This window comes from Sardina pilchardus, chromosome 14, assembly GCF_963854185.1.
Source record: "Sardina pilchardus chromosome 14, fSarPil1.1, whole genome shotgun sequence".
NCBI classification, from domain to species: Eukaryota; Metazoa; Chordata; class Actinopteri; order Clupeiformes; family Clupeidae; genus Sardina; species Sardina pilchardus.
In genome coordinates this window covers 27,012,047-27,029,715 of record NC_085007.1, presented here as the reverse complement: position 1 = coordinate 27,029,715, position 17,669 = coordinate 27,012,047, and the positions used below count along the sequence as shown (strand labels likewise).

At 43.2% G+C, this 17,669-nt stretch overlaps 1 protein-coding gene across 1 annotated transcript in view; it reads right to left on the bottom strand.

Moving 5' to 3' along the window:
* LOC134100384 (lipoxygenase homology domain-containing protein 1-like) overlaps nucleotides 1-17,669 on the bottom strand; it is a 33,717-nt gene that overhangs the window by 14,952 nt on the left and 1,096 nt on the right. Inside the window, exons 4-20 of the mRNA XM_062553560.1 lie at nucleotides 16,670-16,784; nucleotides 13,575-13,655; nucleotides 13,039-13,223; nucleotides 11,682-11,780; nucleotides 11,350-11,501; nucleotides 10,653-10,782; nucleotides 9,975-10,222; nucleotides 9,491-9,626; nucleotides 9,072-9,232; nucleotides 8,830-8,916; nucleotides 8,086-8,221; nucleotides 7,699-7,853; nucleotides 7,249-7,409; nucleotides 6,389-6,465; nucleotides 5,878-6,074; nucleotides 3,017-3,132; nucleotides 2,423-2,499 (exon numbers count right to left, since the gene is read on the bottom strand). Coding sequence (XP_062409544.1) covers nucleotides 2,423-2,499; nucleotides 3,017-3,132; nucleotides 5,878-6,074; nucleotides 6,389-6,465; nucleotides 7,249-7,409; nucleotides 7,699-7,853; nucleotides 8,086-8,221; nucleotides 8,830-8,916; nucleotides 9,072-9,232; nucleotides 9,491-9,626; nucleotides 9,975-10,222; nucleotides 10,653-10,782; nucleotides 11,350-11,501; nucleotides 11,682-11,780; nucleotides 13,039-13,223; nucleotides 13,575-13,655; nucleotides 16,670-16,784 — 2,313 coding nt within the window. The remainder of the gene's footprint in view (nucleotides 1-2,422; nucleotides 2,500-3,016; nucleotides 3,133-5,877; nucleotides 6,075-6,388; nucleotides 6,466-7,248; nucleotides 7,410-7,698; nucleotides 7,854-8,085; nucleotides 8,222-8,829; nucleotides 8,917-9,071; nucleotides 9,233-9,490; nucleotides 9,627-9,974; nucleotides 10,223-10,652; nucleotides 10,783-11,349; nucleotides 11,502-11,681; nucleotides 11,781-13,038; nucleotides 13,224-13,574; nucleotides 13,656-16,669; nucleotides 16,785-17,669) is intronic.

The window sequence follows — 17,669 nt, the reverse complement described above, 5'->3', positions numbered from 1 at the left end:
GGCTCGCTCTCTCCCAGGCCACATGGCCTCAGGAGGCACTGTTTCCTCTCAAGTTTCCATGGGGACCGCATGGCTTTTGCTATCATGCCAGGCTCTGATTTCGTTTAACACGTTTCCTCCTTTATCAGCGGGGCCATGATCCTGTTCAGTATCTAGTGTCACACATTTGATTCCTGGTCAGGATCTTTAGCAAGCAAACAAAGAAACGGATAAATGACAGAGACCAGGGCTACGTTAACCCTTCCCTGGGCTCTGAGCTAATGTGATTTTCACTATTAATTAGGGCCCGAGCACCGAGGTGCGACCGCTGAAGCAGCGGCTGCACTGTAGGGGCAAGGCCCTATTGTTTTTGCTCAGATCATGTTTGGCCTTTTTTCACCAACTTGGCATGCTCTAAAACTCTTGTAATTTGGCAGCTATATGTGGAATTGTGCTCGCTACTCAGAGACAGAGCTTTGGCCTAGGGTGTGGTTCAGGGACTCTATAGCGCCACCTAGCGCGTTGTCTGTTGTGGTTGACACATACATGCACGAAAATGAACCAAATTTGATGGGCTTGTTTGTTATTGCTGCCGCTAGTCAGAGACAGAGCTCTGGCCTAGGGTGTGGCTTAGGGACTCTATAGCGCAACCTAGTGCATTGTCTGTTGTGGTTGACATATACATTCACCAAAAATTAACCAAATTTGGTGGGCTTGTGTGTTATTGCTGCCACTAGTCAGAGACAGAGCTCTGGCATAGGGTGTGTCTTAGGGACTCCATAGCGCCACCTAGCGTGTTTTCTGTTGTGGTTGACACATACATTCACGAAAATTAACCAAATTTGGTCAGCATGTGTGTTGGTCATGCACATGCCCACCAACACGCACATATTGCATTGTTAGATTCCGAAATGTCACAGCTCCGCACCGCAGGTGCTCGGGCCCGCCATCGCCGCTTGCGGAGCATTTACATCCTTGAAATCACAGTTGTGCTCATATGTTTAAGGACACCACATGTTCTTACAGGGGTCATAACAAGTATACACACCTCTACAGTATGTTAAATTCCCATAGAGGTGTTTTTGATCAAGGTCAGTTACTTCATGGTTCCAGGGTACTAAGCATCCTGATAAAGTTCCAGTTGCAACCTCTCAAATAGACACCTGAACGCACTTACTTGCAAAACTGAACACCAATCAGCCATCTACAAAACAGCCATTGTAAATGGTGATGTGAATGGTATATACTGTATCCCAGTGTTGTGTCATGTTGTACTTGTGTGTAGAGTTTTGGCACAATGAGCGAAGTTTGGCAAAATGTATTCAAGCAAGGTGTTTTATATAAAGTGATCTGAAAGTGTATGCTTAATGATGCAAGTGTGTTCATTTTGTCACCAGAGTTACATTTTGACAAAGGATTGTTGATAGCAGAGCTTAGGTACTGATAGAGTTTCAATTTGAAGTAGATGTGAAAGGTATATTTCCTAATGTTGCGCTATGTTTACTATGGAACTACACTCTCATCTGGCGTAATAATCAAGGCAACTTGCAAACGTACCATAGGCGCAGTGATATCGTACGCAGCATCTGAAAATAGTCCCCATAGACAACAAGCAGTAGTAGTGCCAGTAGTTTGTAAGTTGCCTTGATTATTACGCCAGATGAGAGTGTAGTTCCATGTCAAATCAGCCTAGAAAAACGCCAGGTTTCATTTTCAGTTGGTCTTATTGCACTTTCTAACTTGAGAGGAGACACGTTTTAAATGGGAAAATTACCAGAAATCTTAGTCACTTTTAAACATGAAGCTAGCAGGCGAGGAGCTAATGGTCTAATCCAATTCAATGATCTATGCTAGGCTGAAGCTAAAAGTTGTATCGCCAGACTGGCTGGATGAACGGGAACAAGGTAAATATTGATTGTTTTGCTCGAGGGGAGGTGGAAAATGAGCGTATTTCCAAAAATGGCGGAATATCCCTTTAAAACTTGGGATGTTGTGTTTTGCGTAGGGCATCGTGAGGTACTGTAGGACTCATTTTGCCACCCTCAGTTTTTCCAACATCTTCTCATTGTGCCCCTGTATATCAAGACGTGTTACATGCACCACGACCCAATGCAAGTGCTCCCTTTAAAGACTGTATACACACCACACACACAAACAAAGTCACTCTCTTTCTCTCTCACACACGCACACACACACACACGCACACAGAGAGAGAGAGACCAATTTACATCTAGTCATTTGGAAGCCCCTTTTATCCCGGGTGACTTTCAGTGCAGGGTATGCATTTTTTATCAGCGTTTGTGATCCTAGGGACATGAACTCTTGTTGTTAGAGCCATGCCCTACGAGCTGAGATGCTAGACCTACAGTATCCCCGTGCACACACGCACATACACACACACACACACAGAAAGAGAGAGAAAGAGAGAGGGGGGGATGATTACATTTCTCGATTTCAACTACTTCGCTGGGATAGATCTCCACCTCCACCTTTCCATCTGCCTCATCTCTGCAGAGCCACCTGTACACACACACACACACATACACACACACACACACACACAGAAAGAGAGAGAAAGAGAGACGGGGGATGATTACATTTCTCGATTTCAAGGACTTCGCTGGGATAGATCTCCATCTGCCTCATCTCAGAGCCACACACACACACACACACACACACACACACACACACACAGTCATCTACAATATCATCCTTATACTCTTTACTCTGCACCCTGACACTGTCAGACATGATAAGACATTATTTCTGCCTCTACAACACAGAGACATACAGTACATAAATGCATATGACATTCATACACACACACACACACACACACACACACACACACACACACACACACACACAGACAAACACACAGACAAACACACAGACACACACACACACACACACACACACACACACACACACACACACACACACACACACAGACAAACACAGACACACAGACACACAGCTACACACACACACACACACACACACACACACACACACACACACACACACACACACACACCTGTGTGATGGGAACATGTACTGCTGGCCATGAACTGGAACACTGATCAGCACGCTGTCAAGAAACCAGCCAGCCTTCAGCCCCTCATTCGTGTGGCCTATCAGCATGCGGTTTATCTGTCTCACACACACACACACACACACACACACACACACACACACACACACACACACACACACACACACACACACAGCAAATATATATATTTTTATATCGTAAGTCATGTTTTTGCTGTATTTCTGTCTGTCTAGCTCAGGGGTAGGCAACCTATGGCACGGGTGCCACTGCTGGCACGCCGAGGCATAATCACTGGCACGCGCCACCAGCATCAGCAAAAAACAAATCTCAGACTGACTAAGTGACAAACTACAAACCCCAGATAAAAAAAGCTCAGCCAAGAAAAGCAAGGACAGGGATCACACTGACTGGTAGGCAAGATATACCTTTTAATTGAGACATATAGCCTATGATCCATTTTAGCCTCAGCCCACACTGTTCAGTTAAATAGGCCTGCTGTTGCCTATAAAATGTTGTGGCCGTTTCGTTTGTTATGCATGGCTATAATACAGTTTTTTTTGATTGCTTTGACGCAGTAGTCAACTCAAAAAACCATGTTTCAAAACTCTTAACGCAAAGGCCTAAACAGTGGCACCAATGGTCAAAATGACTCATTTTGCCTGCAAAAAGCTCTAACTCCTCCAAAACATTTAAAATATGGACCAAAAGCTAATTTTGCCCTCAAACAACACAACTTGCACACAAGTGCATAAGCGCTTCCAATCAGTCATTAGACAAGGGGCATCAAAATACAAAATTCAGCTCTCAATGTGAATCAGTGCTGCATTACTGGTCAGCAGCTTACATATCAGTACCAATTTGCTTTCTTGCAAAAGATTGATCCAGAATCATATACAATGATTTTTCAAATTTTATTGAATGCAGTATTCATTCTTTTTGAGATTGTGGCTAAGAAATGAAATATTCCAACAGAAACCACATATATAGTATGAAAGAAAAAAATCCGCTAAAACCCATCACTGTGTAAGACATAGGGAAAATAGAAATACAAATTCTGTACAATACTGTAAAGAAAAAAACCTCTTCTAGTCAATTCTTACTCTCACTCTCATCTGCCTTGATCATCCATGCTTGCAAGTCACTACACACAACATGGCACCTTTTAAGCCTGCAGACTGATTGCAAATTGAAAAGTTTTGTGAAGCAGTGTCAAACAGGTGCTTTGGTGATTTCATACTGGGCAAGAAGTTTCTAAGAGATGGGAACATATAGTTTCTGTTTGGTTACCACAGCTAAAGCTATGGAGTTTGGACTGCTTGAATGACATCTGCGTTAACTGATTTGCAAAAGGGTGCGGGACGTGTGTCAAAACAATGACGATGGGTTAACTCATTTGCAAGAGGTGTCTTTTGGTCTGCTGAGAGAGTGATGATGAAGACTGAGAGGTCACCAGTTTCTTCAACCAGGTCAAAGCAATCAAACAAAACTGTAATAATAATAATAATAATAATAATAATTAACATTTTATTCTATTAGCACATTTTCAATGTAAAATAAAATTCCAAATTTGTAGAAGTAAACTGCTCACAAAAACTAAGGAAACTTGACTTTGGCCCATTATATCTCCACTTTAATAATACCAATCACTAAAGTGTTTTATGTCATTTTCATCGTTTATTAGTGGCCTTTACAATGAGGTACAGCTTGTAAGCATTGGGCTCCCATGGAATGAGCAACACAAGCAAACGTGTAAGTAGTGCCAACGAAAAATGTGCCAAAATGGCCTGTTATGCTGTTGGAATTCACTTTTGTTACTTCAAGCATTGACGATTGCACTCTCCCACAGAAATGAGGAAAACAAAACATGTTAGGCATACATTCGTTCATTTTATACTCAGTGTCAGGGTCCTCAGTAGCGTGTAGAGGATCCATATGCAGCCACAACAGCTTGGCACCTTCTTCTCATGCTGGTCACCAACCTGGCTACATTCTGCAGTGATGGCATTCCATTCCTCGATAAGGATCTGTTAAGTCAGCCAACCTGGTTCTGTTGGTGACTCTGGTACGTACAGCACGTCCAAGCTGAACTCACAAGTGTTCAATTGGGTTGAGGTCTGGACTCACGTCACGGCAGACCACTCTATCCTCTCCACTCCCAAATTCTGGAGGTACTGTACTCTCTGATGATCCCAGCTCTATGGGGGCGAGCATTGTCATCCTGGAGGATGGCATTTGGTCCCATATTCTGGAGATATGGAATTGCCACTGGCTCCAGAATCTCATCCCGGTATCTAAACTCACCTGGTAGCACTTGAAACCCAAAACGAGATGTCTGGCAGCAGAACCCTATTACTGGCCATTTTGGCACATTTTTGGTTGGCACTACTCAGACATTTGGCTGTATTGCTCATTCCACGATTGCCCTATGCTTACAAGCTATACATCATTGTAAAGGTGACAAATCAACGATAAAAATGATATGAAACACTTTACTGGTTGGTATTCCTAAAGGGGAGATATAATGGGCCAAAGTCAAGTTTCCTTACTTTTTGTGAGCGGTTTATATTCCCGTTGTTTGTGTGTGTTTTTTAACCATTATTGTTGATAGTGGCACACTCATTGACTAGAAATTTTGAAGTTGGCACTGGAGGTCTCAAAGGTTGCCGACCCCTGGTCTAGCTGAATGGGCAGAAGTGTGAGTTTACACAGTTGTAAAATATAATTCAAATATATTGTATTGGGTAAGCTTGCTCCCCAATTTCTAAAACGGTGTAGTCTGTTTTTTGTCATGGCAAAGTAAAGTTGTTGGTACAGCATTACAGTCGATTCATAAACCCCCTCACCTTCCCAATGTCGTACGTCTCCAGTGTAAAGGTGTCCACCTGTCCCGTCTCAAAGTAGTTCCCCAGGTCGTTATCAGACACGAGCAGCAGAGCTTTAATTGTGTCTCCCTTCTCCCCGTAGAGCTTCACAAACACCTTGGAGTCAGAGCTGGCTCCGTTTATACTGCCTGTCCTGATGGCAATGTGGTAGCTCACGTCTGGAACGGAAAAGGACATGTACTGGACCTCAGACCTGATGTTTGGCCTGTTTGGTTAATGCTGGATATGTCAACTAAACCAGTGCTCATGGTAACAGCAGAAGCTAAGAGAACCAGCACATAAGGTGTACTTGTACTTGTAGTTGTACTATGTATCTGTGTGACCTGTGTTGTTTGTGTTTGTAAGTGTGTGTGTGTGTGTGTGTGTGTGTGTGTGTGTGTAGTGTGTATGTGTGTGTGTGCATGAGTGTGTGAGTGTGCGTGTGCCATGCGTACATGTGTGCGTGTCAATGAGTATATGTTTCTAAACTCACTGTATAGACGCTGCCCATCTCCCGTGGGGACCAGCTCTCTCACAATCTGTCCATCGTCCTCATTACGATCTAACCATCTGATAGAGACAGTAGAATAGGACATGAGTGGATTTGTTTGCTTGTCTGTGTGTGTGTGTGGGTTGAGGGGGAGAGGGGTTGAGAGAGAGAAAGAAACTGAGAAACATAGGGAGAATGTATACATGTGTGTGTTTGTGTGAAAATAGAATGCGTGCGAGAGCAAGAATGAGTCCTAATGGGTTACAGTAATTGGTATAGAGTGAGCGCGTGAGAGACAGAGAAAGAACACGAGTGAGAGAGTGAGAGAGTGAGTGTGTGTGGTTTGGCAGTTTAGCTCATGTTTCCCTTTAGGCTCCATTAGCAACCGTGGTAACCCAACGCTGCTTCATTAGCCACTGAGTTAAACAGGCTATCAGAGAAGTGTGTGAGGGTGTGCGCTGCTATGTGTGAGAAGCCCAGAGAATATTCCACGGCTCCCCAGGGTTAGCTGAAGTAGCTTTTTACTACTTAAAGTCAGGCTTGTGCACAATTCCTAATTTTAGAATTGGCCTCCATTCAATTCATGAATTGGAATTTGGAATTGGAATTTGGAATTCTACTTCCTTTAATTCAATTTGAATTGTAATTCTACATCCTGTTTTTGACCTCAATTCAAATTCAATTCAAATTCAAGATTTGAATTGGAATTTAGGAGTCATTCTCAATTAAATTCTGAATTTTGCACAAGCCTGCTGAAAGTCAGTAACAATGAAAAACACAATAGTGGATGACAGATGCTCAGACAGATTCTGAGGAGGAAATGATATAGTGAGAAACAGCATGCGATTGGCTAGCTGTCCTGCCTGTAACAGGGGAAGTCCACAGCGGACGCCTCTGGTTGGCCCTCCTCACGGATCAACACTTTATCCACGAACCAACCGCAGCCTCCGCCTCTACCGTCATGGCCGACCCGGACCCGCCGAACCTGGCCTAGCGTCACCGCTTCAACCAAAAACTCGTCCGCCTGCACACAGAGCCCACCATATACGGTGTAGAAAAACACATCTCTGCTTTTTATTTTGGGATGTGTGTGTGTGTGTGTGTGTGTGTGTGTGTGTGTGTGTGTCCACATATGTGTATGATCAAATCTAAATCTAATTTATCAGTCAATCTCTACCAAGCTGATCAATAATTCTCCATGCCTACTCTACCAATTGCTCTCACCCCTGTGTTCATCCTGTGTTTATCTGACTTCTTTCACTGTTCTCGATGAGAATAAACCCAGGCGCTGTAGACTGGGCTGCAGTACTCACGTTGGCTTTCTCAAACTTGTTGACGTTGTTCTGGCTCTGGAACATGAGTCTCTCGCCCGTGTCACCCAGGTCTCCGAACAGAGTCATGTACACGCTGGCGTCCGTACCGCTCCCACTCACGTTCCCCGTGCAGATGGTCACGCGGTACTTGATGACTAGTGGTGGGATAAATACACCCGCATGACAAACAACATCAACTCAATCGGTTGGGAAATCTGTACACAATTTAAATCACAATTTAATCACTTGCTTTGATAGACACTTTTTCATTACTTTCCAATGATCTCAATGCAGGATCTCTCTCTCTTTCTCTCTGTCTCTCACTCTCTGTCTCTGTGTGTGTGTGTGTGTGTGTGTGTGTGTGTGCACGCGCACGTGTTGTCTTACGTGGCAATGGCTCTGGAATAAGGGGCCCTGTTGCCGGCAGCTCTCTGATGATTTCCTGATCATCCTCGTTGATGTCCAGCCAACGGCCACAGGCAAACTTGTACTTCTCTTTAGTTAGTGTGTTCATCAGTGTTACCTACACAAAGACAAGTATAAATGTATATGCAAACTTGTGCTACTTGGCCCAAATTAATATTGTTAAAGAAAATCAAGTTTTTAACCTTGCTGACATCTTTTGCAAGAAATATGAGCGAAGTAAGCAGTCAATGTCATGACCTAGGACTTCTGCTCTGGATCTACATTTTGATCAATCAAAGCCCAGGTGGGCTCAAAGTCTTTGTGTGTCATAAAGGTACAGCACCAATCCTTGGAACAGTTATCAATAAAGTTAGCAAACGTGTAGCACTCAGTAGCAGGTGAAAAGTGTGTGAAAAGAGTGGGGCGGGACCAGATCTATCTCATTTCCCAAACTGAGGAGGAAGGTGTAAAGTTTGAAGCCATTTTAAGGCCACAAGGGGTTGGATATACTGTATACTTTGGAGGAACAGAGAAGAGATTTAACAATTTAACAATGTAACTTTACAATTTAACAATTAATAAACTACAAACCTCTTATATAAATACATATTTCAAAAAACGTATATGTACACTGTATGAGTATGATATTTGTACAATGTCTATGTATATGTGTACCATGTGGAATGTGAATGTGTGTGTGTGTTAGGACATGTGCTCCAGACAGACCCTGTTGAGGTGCCAGCCTGAGAAGGGGTTTCTTTTCTCATGCCAGATTCGGAGCTTTCTCACTTTTCCAATGTCGGGCATCTCCACCTATGGCAGAGGGGCAGGGATGAAGCACAAAGCATGTTTGGACTCCCTCTCTTGTTCTTCAACCCCCCACCTCTCTCTCTCTCTTTTCCACACACATACACTGTAGTGTACACACACACTCAAATACAGGCTCACAAACACACACAGACTCTCACCATGAATTTGTCGACTTGTGCCTGTTCAAAGTTGTCTGACTTGTTCTGGAGCTTGAACTCATCACTCTTGCCCTTCTCCCCGTAGACCTGCACAAACACCTGGGCATCCGTGCCTGAACCCTTCACATCCGACGTCCAGACCCATAGCGACCATGGGTACTCTAAATACAGACAGACAGACACACACACAGACAGACAGATAGATAGATAGAGAGATAGATAGATAGATAGACAAAAATATTAACACACATCTGTACACAGTAAATGTTGTCCATCTACAGGGCATGTGTGTGTGTGTGTGTGTGAGCGTGTGTGTGTGTGTGTGTGTGTGTGTGTGTGTGTGTGTGTGCGCGCGTGTGTGTGTGTGTGTGTGTGTGTGTGTGTGTGTGTGTATGTGTGTGTGTGTGTGTGTTACTCACTCTTCTGTCTTTTCTGTCTGAGGGAGACCATCTCATAAAGCTCTCTCTCCACCATGCCGTCCCCCTCATCTTCATCCAGCCATTTACTGCAAGGAAACACCTGCTCTATCCCAGTGAAGGGACAGTACACCGTCACCTACACACACACACGCACACACACACACACACACACACACACACACACACACACACACACACACACACACACACACACACACACACACACATAGAAAAGGTCAGAAAAAATAAGTTGACCACTGAATATTATGCACTCATTCTCTCTCCCACACTCTCTCTTTATCTCTCTCTTTCATTCAAAGGGTGAGAACGGTTTCAGACTGTAGATACGTTCTAATATTAAGCACAAGCACATGAAATACAGTATATGAATGTCTTCCCTTTCTTCTATCACAACTTCCAGTCCACAGACACACACACACACACACACACACACACACATATGCTCAAATTCATACTCACACACCTTTTCGCAGTGCCAGCCACAGCTGACCCCGACGTTGTCGTGTCCGATGGTCACCCTGCTGAGGGGGCTGAGCAGCGTGCAGATGTCCACGTTGAAGATGTCGATCTGAGCGCGCTCAAACGTGCCCCCCTCCAGGAACACTTTGCCGCTGTTAGTCAGTCCCTTCTTCCCGTACATCACCAGGTGGATTTTGGAGTTGGTCCCTGCCCCACGAACGTCACCTGTCATCACCTGCACGTTGTAGATGACTCCTGTATAGACATATATGTGAACATAGAAAGAGTAGAGGGATCGATGTTCATACTATAACTATAACAAAAACAACAGTATTAAGTATTGTTCTAGTTATAATGATCCGCACCGCACGTGAGATACATTTTCAACCTGGGATTGTGCATGACGTAAGGGTTGAAAACGTAATGAGTCTCGTATCACGTATGCAGTCAGCTTAAGATGACTGCAGGCAGCTACATGAAGTCGAATCCACCTGCTTGGCAATGGAAAGTCTCTCTCTCTGTACATTATGACGAGTTTGGCTGGACCAGGCTATGAGTTTCTGGTGTTGTGCTATGTAATGTGTGGGTAGGATCATGATTGTGATGACTATTGACTATTGACTACATCGTGTTTTACAAATTCAATGGACTGCTCGTGTTAATCGTTTTTGTTTGGTTTTACCGGTCGATTGGCCTGTTGCTGCCACCAGTGCGTCCCGCTGTATTTTGCCATCGCCGTCGTCGAGGGAAAACCAGGCGTTGTCGAAAGGGAACTCATACACCTCTTTATTTCCTATGTCATCTATCACCACCTAAACACACACACAAAGAAACACAACAAAACTGTTACAACATTTTGTTTTTACATGGTTATAGCTATGGGCTATACAGTATCTGGGGGCCAAGCAGCGAAGCTGCGTATAGGCACCCATTGTGTTTCTACCTTTTCTAACTATTATGTAACTTTCTTCCGCCATGAGAGTTGTGAGGGCCCAGGCAGTGATCAGTGCCCCACATGGTTACATACAGGCCAACAGAGGCAATCAAGAGGTATGGTGCCTGATTTTCCTCTCTTCACTTCATCAAACTGGGCACTTATTTAAGCAACTTTTTCAGTGAAAAATGATACCAAAGACTGGCAGTTACTAATGGGCATCCCAGCAGCTCGTTTCAGAACTGAACGTATACTGTTTGTGAGTCATGAATGACGTTATAGTATACAAAGTATGTATGAGTTTCTTTTTTTACAAAAGGTTTGGCACAGCCAATTGAAATCGGCAACAAAGCCGCCAAACAGGAAGTGACCTCATATCTTTGGTTGACTTGAAACTTGCTGTGAGTGCTTGGAGTGCATGTGTCTGCTGTAATAGTGTTCACACCTTATCAAGGCACCACCCAGCTGAGCCGCCCTTGTTGTTGTGCCCTATGGTGATCTTCTGAATACGACCCAGATTTGGAGCCTCAAGAATGAACTTGTCTTCAGCTGCCCTCTCAAAGTTATCTTTATCTTTGCTATCCAGCCTACGATCACCTGTAACGTAATGTATAAACACGCACAAATATTACTACGTACATATACGATACATACTGTACATACATACATACATGACATACTTACATACTGTACGTCATACATACACATACTGTAAATAAATGCTCTGTAGAAAATACAGTAGGTGTCATTAGCATATTCAAAAACACACTCACACACCTGTGTCGCCTTTCGCTCCAAAGATGTTAAGAAACACATCAGCGTCTGTTCCACTGCCCTTAACATCTGCTGTAAATACACTCAACATGTATTTGTTCACTGCAAAAAAAGAACGCGTTTGCATTCAAATAAACACAAATAATGTGTAGCCTACAACACATCCAAACAGAACGTCATATTATATGGACATAAAATCTAGATATCCTCCACTGGTGACATACTGTATATTGGATGAAGTGAAGTGCATGCACTTCCAAAACAACAAAAGACAAACTGACACTAATCAACTGAAACATAAGACATAAGGCCTGCGCACACTGCCTGCACATTGTTAGCCATTTCTTTGTCAAATGTATATTCACGTGCATTGTTGTACATTCACGTGCAAGTGCGCGGTGTGCATGTCACGTCACATTGAGTGACTGCCTGGATGTCCCTGTAACCTGCAACCATCGGGATTAACAAAGCTTTTGTGTCCTAAGGTATAGAGTGTGTATGTGGCCATGCATGTGTGTGGAGATGGGAAGACAGGTAAACCTATCCCTGCAACTGTTGGCTTATGCACTTACAGCCCTCTATTAGCTTTTGCGGTTAGAGCTTTGGAGTAAAATCACACTATTTGTTTGTTCCCCCATTCATGAACTCTTTTCATTTTTGTAGTCTTTTATAATCTGTTAATTGTGTAAAAACATACAATTTGTTCAGTTCTATCTTCTTTTGTCACCCTGTGGCAGGCCCAAGGAGAGGGCAAGGTAGAGATGTAAGAATGCGTGGTGCTGGCATTTTTTTGGTTCGGTAGGGGGGCCGGTGTGGTCAGAATATTCCCGGTGGATTTTTGTGTCCCACTCCGCCCCTGCCCTGTGCGGCTGCCGAGCGGCAGACATTTCTAGTGGGCTTTGCTCTGTTAAAAACAATGGAGTTCTCATTTCTCTATTGCCGTGTCATGCCGCCTACGTGTCCAGTATACTTCCAAAGATGACTGAGTGACTGCATGCTAAAGTTTAGTATGAAAGCAATCTGCTGTATCAATGTTAGTCATGTAATGTCAAAATCTAAAAGACATGTCTGTGTAAATGCACAATATAGCATAAGGATATACCGTAGTTTCCTGACTATTAGCCGCGGCTTATACATTGATTTTGCTAAATTTCTTCCGCTATGAGGTTAATACAGGGCGGCAGTTACTGTAATATGATGTTAATATGGTTTTGTTTCTTTTGACTTGCGTATAACACTGTCCTGCGGCTTATACACAATGCGGCTTATCTGTGGTAAATTACTGTATGGTGTAGTAGGTACAGTATGCATGTGCGCTGGTGATGTTGTGGTGCGGATGCTGTGTTGTGGTGTGGCGTACGTTTGGGCACGTCCATAGGGTTGAGGCTGCCCAGCAGGTCTCGGTAGGTGAGTCCGTCTCCGTCCTCCCGGCTCAGCCAGTTCTGGCAGGAGAAGAAGAAGCGCATGTGTGGCCGACTCATGTCCGTCAACACCACACGGTCCAGGAACCAGCCCGCGTTCATGCCTGTGTTGTCATGCTCAATTCTGACACACACACACACACACACACATGCATACGCACACACGCACACACAAGCACACCCACACAGACGTGCGCACACACACACACACACACACACACACAGACACGCACATGCACACACGCACACACACACACACATTCACACACACACACACACACACACACACACACACACACACACACATTTACACAGTATAATATACAGTACATACAGTACACTAGTTAATTGTATCACTATAGTATTTTTCAAGCACTAGTGATGTGTATGGTCATATCCAGGTATCCACGTGTGTGTGTGTGTGTGTGTGTGTGTGTGTGTGTGTGTGTGTTAGAGAGAGAGAGAGAGAGAGTACCTTAGCTTCTGTATTGTCCCCACATTGTGTGTCTTTATTCGAAATACATCGGTTTTATTTTTCTCGAATGCCGTTCGATTTCTGAGGGGAAGAAACAAAAGCCACATGAGAGACTGAGCCAGATACAGTATTCTGTCTGTTGCCATGTCTGGTCCTAAATTAAGACATGGTGTCAGCCAAAATCATCATCAGTCAATATTAACACTTCCCAGCCAACTCAGCTGTCTATTTGTATGCATACTGAATGCACAGCTTTGTCTGGTTCTAGGCCCAACATATACAGGCATCTTCACAATCAAAACGCAAAGTCATCAGTCATTTGAATCCTTAAATGTCCTCTTCAAAACACAAACTCAGTTACATTACGCAGATATTATGTCTTTTCTCTTGTTCATGTATTCAGAGTTTCAAACAAATATTCTGACACATTTTCAAAAAAAAAAAAACTTGACCAACAAGCAAACTTTGGAAATGAATGCAATTCAGACAGCTGCCTGTCAAATTCCATTCTATTTCCAAAATGTTGCATTCTGACCGCTTCTCTGTCCAGTCTCCACCGGGACCCCGGTCACAGACTCCTTCCGTCATGATGCAACACATGAGATGATTCCATACAGGACAGCCCCTGAGCCTCTGAGAAGATTCAGATCCATTTGACTCCATCTGAACCATCACATCGAGCTGATTCAGTCCGAGTCATCATGAACTGACTGAATCCTACACCGTGATTCAGTCAGTTTTTCCATCTGAATCTTAACTCAGATGATTGACGGTTGTGTACTTGGCTGTGGTCCAATAAAATCATGATGGTGTACCTCATCATTGTGATTGATTCCATTATATGAGCGTGACTACATAATGTGTCTGTGTGTAAGGTATCACATGGCAACATCACATGATGCCCTTTTGTTGGTGGCTAATCATGTCATGTGACATCTGATCCTTACTACCGAGTGGCTGTCCAGCATTTGACTGTATGGAAGAACGCAGCCCAGCATTTAGAAATGGCACGCTTGATGTTTTGTTAGTCACATTTTACGCTATGTTTTAAACTAACATCATGTAGTGTCAGTTCTCTCATGGATGATGTGTGTGTGTGTGTGCATGTGTAGAGTCTGTATGTGTGTGTGTGAGTGTGTGTGTGTGTGTTTACGTGAAGTATTCAAACATCTGTGCCTACGTGAGCAGTCCCATGGTTAAATGTGGCTGTCCTTGCATACAGTGTCATACTCAGAAGACATGAGAGACATGAGAGTGTCTCAGGATTTGTGTACGTGTCTGTGTAGGAAAGTATATGTGCTTCTGCATGTTTGTGTGTATTCATGTGTGTGTGTGTGTGTGAGAGAGAGTCTGTGTGATGGTATGTAAATGTACATTCATGTATGCCTGCATACTGTACAAACATACATGTGTGTGTGTGTGTGTGTGTGTGTGTGTGTGTGTGTGTGTGTAATACTTTAGTGGGGTACCTCTTTTCAGTGCTGGAGAGGGGAGGGCAAGGGGAGGGGGGTAGAAATCAAAGATTAACATCACTATGGCAACAATTGTTATGCCAGAGTATTCGTTCCAGAGACAATCAGTAGAGTGTGCGTGCGTCTGTGTGTCTGTGTGTGTGTGTGTGTGTGTGTGTGTGTGTACGCTCTCTGGCATTCATCAGCTTTCAAGTATCTCTCCGATGCATCAATTTGTTCCAAACAGTCTGTATTGAATTTCAGCACAACTGATACATGTCTCACTCTTATTCTGCGGGATGAATTCTCCCCGGCCTCTTTGGATAGGATGGAGTGGGTGTGAGCATGTCTCATAAATATTCATGGCTCTTGATTGACACTTCTCTCTCTTATCGCCTCCTCATGACACAGGGATGAAAAACTAGTTGTGGACGTGACGTGTTCAGTACATCAATAGCAACGCAGCTAAAGAAGCACAACTAGGCCACAAATATACGGCCACCGGCATACTAGATGTTATGGTGCTTTCCATGCTTACTAGATATCCATCATCCGCCATTATCTCAGTAGAATCATACTCATATAAGGCCTTAAGAAGAAGTGTCCCATTACCTCCCGCTCTTAATGAACCTCCATTCCTTTGTGTCTTTCTTAATGAGCCTCAGTTTTAAAAGGAGACTTGTCTGATGAAAAATGCTTGAATCCCGTTATAAGACTAGAGTAGCCATACGATCCTTTCTCTTTAAACTATTAACCAATGTTTCGGCGACTGACTTAATCAGGACAATAAGGATTTTTCCTAAACGTTTTGTTTTATCCCAGAGTGTCATAACTTGACCATAAATGTCATGATGAATACCATTCCCTGACAGCTCTCATGAATGCCTGACAGCATATAACTCATAAAACAACAATAATAGTCTTGTGTCTGAGCCTGATTGGAGCTAAGGTTGTTCCTGCGTCAGTCTGTTACCTGGGTGTGTCCACCCGTAACACTTTCAAAATATTTGTATATGTCTACATATGTATGTACTGTTTATGGATTTGTTGTAACTTAGAACAGCTGTGCAGTACAATCACCTAACCACTTCCCAAGAGTTGCTAATACGGTAAGTCCCATAGGAAATCTATAGAAGAAAAGGGGTTATTGGACCTTTTCTGTGAAAATGATACTAATTACAGGCTCACCTACCACACCACCACTAGTCACTCCAAAGTCACTAGGCAAAGTGAATGTCTGAAAAAGCATGAACATTTCAAAATGAAACCTACTGTATGTGTAATGTTTAATATGAAACATGTATTTATCATATGAAAACAGGATATGCCTCTACAGACACCATGAAAACATAATAAGATAATATTCTGCATATGAAATATGTATTGATAATAAGATAATATTCTGAAGGATTGTGAATATTTATTTTAAATAATGTTTGGCAATGCCATTAGGACCTTTGGGTCACCTTTGGGTCATTTAACAATTTATTCCTAGTTTGCCAATTCATGATTAACCACTAGTATATCATCCAAACACCAGAAAAACATACTCATTGACACTATTACATGAATCAATAGTCCAGTGGATTCATTGGTGAAAACAGAAGGACTTGTATGGATAGATAGTGTGAAAAACAAACTTACTTGCTGGCCAGGTGAACTTTGGGAGTGACGCCCCATTCTCCAAAGAGGGTGACAAAGACGTTAGCATCAGTCCCTGCTCCTTTCACATCACCTGTCACTGTCACCACCTCATACACTAGGCACAGAGAGAAAGACTGAGCCAATCAGAGAGCATGAATACGCGGTTTCAGCTGTCTGGTAAACTGAAAGATGCACAGAAATGTGAAAACATTGAGTCACGCACCCCTTTGTGAGTAAGATGTTCAAGGAAGTACTGTATACTGTAGCACTTAAACTGAATAGATTTAATCAAGGAGTTAGAGAATCTTTGTAAAACATCCAGTTTAAAGCGGCTAACATTTTACTGAAGCAAGCAACTAGCAACTAGCTCCAACTAGATTCCTAACATCCTGCACCCTAAAACTGTCAACTGAGATGGACGGAGACATTCAGCTACCTCATTGAATGACAAAGGTCTTCTTTTGAAGGTCGACAATTGTATGCCCCCAGAATGGTGAATAGACCCCTCTCATGTGTGCTTTAGTGGTGGTTGGGTTTCCCCTCTGTAGAACTGCCTCCTTAGTAGCGTGCAATTCACAGCGGGATTACATTCACTTAAGTATAGTGAATGAATTCCAACTACACCCACTCCACATTACAGAAGATTACACTAAGTGGCCTGAAGTTGGAGACGATTAGCTAATTCAATGCATATCACTGTTCCTCCCGAATTTGGCATCTCTCATCGACACACCTATTGCCATCTATGGAACTTGACCGGTCTTCACGTTGGCACAGCAGACCACTAAATAAGGTTCGTCCAATTGGATCAAATCCCAGAAGTAATCAAGTGAAATTAATCTACTATACTACAATGGTCTTCTCCTGTGTTGAAGATACTTTACTGTGTTTTCACTCAGTCAATAAAATAATTCTTTACAGTGTGCTAAATAACTTGGAACAAAATCTAACAAATGGCTGTGCTATTGGCTTTTTCCTGAAAGGATTTGGCCTAAGCCCC